At 43.7% G+C, this 6,000-nt stretch overlaps 1 protein-coding gene across 2 annotated transcripts in view; it reads right to left on the reverse strand.

Moving 5' to 3' along the window:
* The window catches only part of NECAB2 (N-terminal EF-hand calcium binding protein 2), a 110,060-nt gene extending 106,116 nt beyond the window's left edge, over nt 1-3,944 (reverse strand). For both annotated transcript variants that reach the window (XM_075837563.1, XM_075837562.1), the window contains exon 1: nt 3,714-3,944. In XM_075837563.1, the coding sequence (XP_075693678.1) occupies nt 3,714-3,929 (216 nt within the window). In that variant the 5' untranslated portion in view covers nt 3,930-3,944. The remainder of the gene's footprint in view (nt 1-3,713) is intronic.
* Nucleotides 3,945-6,000: the final 2,056 nt, after the last annotated feature.

The raw sequence follows: 6,000 nt of genomic DNA on the forward strand, positions 1-6,000 counted from the left end.
AGACGCGTCTATCAAGTTTAACCTTTCTGAAACCTGGCGATGTACCAACTAATTCTGCCACTGAGGCACCTATCCTGCAGATGCTAATGATGCCCCCTAGTCTGCAGTTCTTGGTGTCGATAGCTCATGTGCCAATTGAACCAAGGATCTAATTATACATATTAATTTGATATATATGGGGGCAGCCAGACATCCGATGAATTCTTACACACTGACTATTTTTTACCCTGTGAGATAAGTAGTGCCTGATGGCCACTTATCCCCGCCACTACAGCAGTAACCCCGGATGCTCAGGCGATCAGTGTGCATGTTTATGGGAGAAGACAACTACCTAAAGAGTATACCCAAGCAGAACAAGCCCAATTTTTCCAGCCTTTCATTATAAAGACTTCAATTTCTTTTTATGAACCTGACCCCATTTGAACCCTCCACAGCTTTTTTTTTTAACACAGTGTGGAGCCCAAAAGCTGCACCTCATATTCAATATGTGACCCTATAAGTGTTTTATCATTTCTTTTATGCACCCTAAAATTTGTATCTGCTTTTGTGACTGCTGCCCGGCATTGAGTGTTGCTGCTTGGCTTACTGTCAACTACAATACACTTAATCCTTCTTTTAATGCATTTTCCCAGTAGTATTCCACTGAATAGAGAAGACGATTTGACAACCGTCCCTATGTGCATACATTTACATTTATCAAAATTAAAGTTCACCTCTTGATTGACCATCCTGGCTGCAGATGATCTTGTGGGAGAGGGGTCTGAAACTAAACTAGAAGAACCCCCTCCCCCTAATTCTGTTGGCATTTCACTTCTCTATGTATGCCTGGCATCACTGTTCAGTATATAGAGTATTTATAGAGAGCGGCAATATCACACGCTGTACATATTAATGGTATTGGGATGTCGCGTGTGAATTTGAACATAATAGATAAATGTCAGTAAAGGTAAAACATATCCGGATTGGAGCACAATGAGGATTAGTCAGCAGAATGAATTCTGCGATCATGACCGTCCTGTTTATACAGGAATTCAGGCAACGTGTATACATCGGGGACTTGCTGTGAATATATTACAGATGGACACCACAGACTGCAGCTATATGAATATGATAATTATACTTCAATGTATCTTACGGTTTCAATACCACAATTCCACTATCTGGGTGCCAACTATAATCCTATTCATCCAGATGCATGAATAAAATGCAAGAACTACAGTGAAGACTGACACATACATAACTACAGAAGTGCAAGAGACCGCGCAACGGAAATTAAAATCAACACAAATTGATTTGCCTGAAAGCAGCCGTAAAATGTGAAAATCAATGGCGGCAAAAAAGTACGTTTTTCCATAAATAAAAATTTCTAGGATATCCACATTTTCGAGGAAGTCGGGCGACAGCCAATATGACCCAACAGGTTGTGACCCAGCTTTCCTAATGTCCTGAATGACAAATATGTCTAGTAACGTGGTGGCTCATGAGTGAGGGAGGGATCGTTGAAAACCATGGCAGTTCTAAAAGTCAAGGTGTGTGCCAACCCTCAGCCATACGGCGGCTATATTATTTGTCACCCAACTTTCCTAGAAAGCGATAACAGAACGTATAGCTCCCTGACAGAAGGGGACAGCTCCGTATTCTCAGTCACCGATATCGAAGACGTTCGCATCTCAAATAAAATGGCGTCCAGCTCGATTAGTATGAAGATGCGAGAGAACATTGGACAACTTCATGGGTGAAGAGAAAGCCGATTCAGACCACGACACGTAACTAGCAGCGGCCAAATCTAGAATCTCACCTTAGTCTAATGATCGGCCCTGGAGGACAGAAGATATAGATGCAACGCCACGCTAGCGCAATTCTAAGGCAATTAACCCCTTCTTATTAAGAAGTGTCTATTTTCCCGAGACTGTTCCTGCTGAAGGTCTATCATCTACAACCACCATCCGAGTCTCTTTGATTTCCATGGTGACATAATTACGAAGCTATATGACAAATATATCGTGAAGACGCCGCGCTGACAGTCTATATTTAGTCAACCTTACGGCGCGTTTGAAATGAAATAACTATATAAATAGGCGACTGGAGCAGAAGACGATGACAATTTTACAACTTTATTAACCTCACCTAGAAAATTAGCAGCAATCGTAATATTTCAACCATTTTTAAGGATTTTTTAACCCCTTACTTGCCTTACAAATCACACTGTACAAACCTCTTACCACGTACTACAACCCTCACAAGTCCCAGGTGGATAGAATCCCATCTGCCTCCCGGGAGCTGTAAATCCAAGTTGATCTAAACAAGCGAGGTCGACAGCTGGGAATATTTACTTACATATGAAGCGAACACAAATGTGGCCAAAAATCAGACCAACTCTGCGAGTTTCCATTATAGAAGACTAAGGCTATGTTCACACATTGCAAAACGTTGCAGATTTTTGAGCCAAAATCAGAAGTGGTTTGAAAAGGAATGGCAAATATAAAAGGAAGAACTTATACTTCTCCTTCCTCCTGGCTTAGGCTCAAAAATCTGCATCAAAATCTGAAATGTGTGAACATAACCTTAGGGTGTATTCACACATGAAGGTTTTAATCAGGTTTTTTTTTTTTTTTTTGCAATTTTTGTAGCTAAAACCAGGAGCAGATCATAAAAGGAGATCCTCTTACTCCTCTTATTTGAATCCTTGGATTCAAATAACGCATTAAAAAAAAAACCCTGCATGTGTGAATACATCCTAATGTAATAACGCATAATTGGGTCTTCATTTAGGCAGGAAAGGAACGGCAAGGTAGTAACTAGGGGGGCTCATGGGGCATGAACTCCAGGTGCTTGGTGCTCAGAGGGGGCGCCAACAAGCTACTCTGCCTTGGCCGGGGTAACATACAGAGCTAGGGCAGCAAACTGAATATTTACCCCAGCTGAAAAAAAGCAGAGCAACGTCTCGGAGAGACGGTGATCGGTAGGGAAAGGTTTTAGTTAAGCCCAATTTTTCCCCAAATTACCCTGTGATTTATGATGGGGGAACATAATATATATAAACTGAGCTCTCAAGATGGCCATTAAAGGGACAATTTGCCCCAATCCAATAAGACTGTGTATTATAGGTACGCTGGTGGATAAAAGGGGTATACACCGCAGGAAGATCGGTAAAATCTATATCTGCACACGTATCTGCTCATACAGTAACTAATAAAGATCGTAGCATTCAATCAGAAAAATTCAAAAGCAAGTCCGCAATCTGTTCTGGTAGCGATCACTTTAGTCACGGTGATCATTAATGATCACCTTTTATGGTTACGATTGATCACTACGTATACGGACGCCTAGTCAAGTGCTGCAGTCTATTAATCTTACTACAGGACTCCCTGCTATAGACTTTCTTGGTGTACTCCTCAGATGAGCCTGGATTGGCACAGGATGGAAGGATTACTGTACGGCAGTATTAAAAAAAACAACCATAAACTATAATATCTTTTTAACCCATGAAAGACCAATAGTGATGAGCAATGTTCTAAAAATAGAACAGTATATATATATATATATATATATATATATATATATATATATTACACTGTATTTATATACATACGTTTATATACGTCTACATAAACACACACATACGTGTGTGTGTATATATATATATATATATATAGTACAGTACACACTGTATGGTTCAGGTGTGGGTTATGTGGCTACATCGCGCTACTCACATCCAGTATGACTGAGATGCCCCTCCTGGTGCCCGGGTCGGGCATGTCCTGCACCCCTCTGGCCGCCTCCTCTCCCCGCAGTTCTCTCTCACTCTTGTCGCTCATCTTGGTGACGATCCAACGTAGCAGACCGTCCAGTCCCCGGACCTGAGACTGCTGCTGCCGCAGGAGCTTGTGGATGCTGGTCCTGCAGTACCGGGCTGCCTGCTCACACATGTCTGAGACCGGGAGGGGGAGAGCAACCCGCCCCCTGCTTGTAGACACGCCCCGCCGGTGTCCTGTCCCGCCCTTGCCACACCCCCTACAGTAAGGGGAACTTGTGCGGGTTGACAGATATAGGGAGGGAAGAGGAAGGTGCACCGCCCAAGTGACTAACCACGCCTTTATTTATGTAAACCACGCCCGTGTAGATGGCGCTATAGACGTGGACGCGCACCTGTTATAGGGGGGGATCAGGTGTACTCGCTGAGGGCGATCGCCTCCACTCTGTTACCTATAGAGCTGACTGCGGTTTCCTGCTTGTACTGTAAACTTGGGGAATCAGTTGTGTACAGCACCTTGAAGTCAGCGGAGATGACCCTGCATGTGTACCTGGAGGGACAGCACCACTCAAATTGTACCTCGGTAACCACTTTCTCCAATTCAGCCAATCAGCTCTGAGCTTCAGGCATCAGCACATCACATGATGCAGGAGTGTATAAAAAAAATAAGTCAATTGAGGGGCGTCCATGTTGACCACTTTTTAGTTTCAGGGGCAAACGCAGGAACTTTCGCCATGGTCTTACTACCCTCACATTTTTACGCTATGAGTATTGGTCTGCGTGTATTTACCAGCCTAGCACTTTTTATTACAAGCTCTAATATAAAGAGCTAGGCTAGTAAATATGTGCTGACGTCCTCAATCGAAGCAGGTTTAATCACTTCTGAGCAGGCCTGCTCCATTGGAACGACGCAGGTGGCTCGATGACATCATCGCACTCCTGCATCACAAATAAAGCGTTGAATTGTGGGTACGGGAACTGATGGTATCCTAGCCTCACCAGCATGGTCAATTGTATTGGCGTCCTAAGGACTAGAATACAATTGAGTCTAGCCGCCTGCCGACATGGCATTCGTTTTTCAATGAAACTCATGGATGGTATTGTGTCTTAGGGCTCTTTGGATCATTGTAATCAATCTCAGACACCTGTGATAATTAGTTTGCCAGGTGTGCCCAATCAAAGGAAAACTACTTAAGAAGGACGTTCCACATTATTAAGCAGGCCACAGGTTTCAAGCAATATGGGAAAGAAAAAGGATCTCTCTGCTGCCGAAAAGCGTGAACTGGTGCAATACCTTGGACAAGGTATGAAAACATTGGATATTTCAAGAAAACTTAGGCGTGATCATCGTACTGTGAAAAGATTTGTGGCTGATTCAGAGCACAGACGGGTTCGTTCAGATAAAGGCATAATGAGGAAAGTTTCTGCCAGACAAATTAATAGGATTAGGAGAGCAGCTGCTAAAATGCCATTGCAAAGCAGCAAACAGGTATTTGAAGCCGCTGGTGCCTCTGCAGTCCCGCGAACCTCAAGGTGTAGGATCCTCCAGAGGTTTGCAAGTGTGCATAAAGCTATTATTCGGACACCCCTAAACAATGCTCACAAGCAGAAACGGTTGCAGTGGGCTCAGAAATACATGAAGACTAATTTTCAAACCGTGTTGTTTACTGATGAGTGCCGTGCAACCCTGGATGGTCCAGATGGATGGAGTAGTGGATGGTTGGTGAATGGCCACCATGTCCCAACAAGGCTGCAACGTCCGCAAGGAGGTGGCGGAGTAATGTTTTGGGCTGGAATCATGGGGAGAGAGCTGGTAGGCCCCTTTAGGGTCCCTGACGGTGTGAAAATGACCTCTGCAAAGTACGTAGAGTTTATGACTGACCACTTTCTTCCGTGGTACAAAAAGAAGAACCGTGCCTTCCGTAGCAAAATTATCTTCATGCATGACAATGCACCATCTCAAGCTGCAAAGAATACCTCTGTGTCATTGGCTGCTATGGGCATAAAATGAGAGAAACTCATGGTGTGGCCCCCATGTTCCCCTGACCTCAACCCTATTGAGAACCTTTGGAGCATCCGCAAGCAAAATATCTATGAGGGTGGGAGGCAGTTCACATCAAAACAGAAGCTCTGGGAGGCTATTCTGACATCCTGCAAAGATATTCAAGCAGAAACTGTCCAAATACTCACAAATTCAATGGATGCAAGAATTGTGAAGGTGATATCAGAGAAGGGGTCCTATGTTA

Source organism: Rhinoderma darwinii, chromosome 9, assembly GCF_050947455.1.
Source record: "Rhinoderma darwinii isolate aRhiDar2 chromosome 9, aRhiDar2.hap1, whole genome shotgun sequence".
NCBI classification, from domain to species: Eukaryota; Metazoa; Chordata; class Amphibia; order Anura; family Rhinodermatidae; genus Rhinoderma; species Rhinoderma darwinii.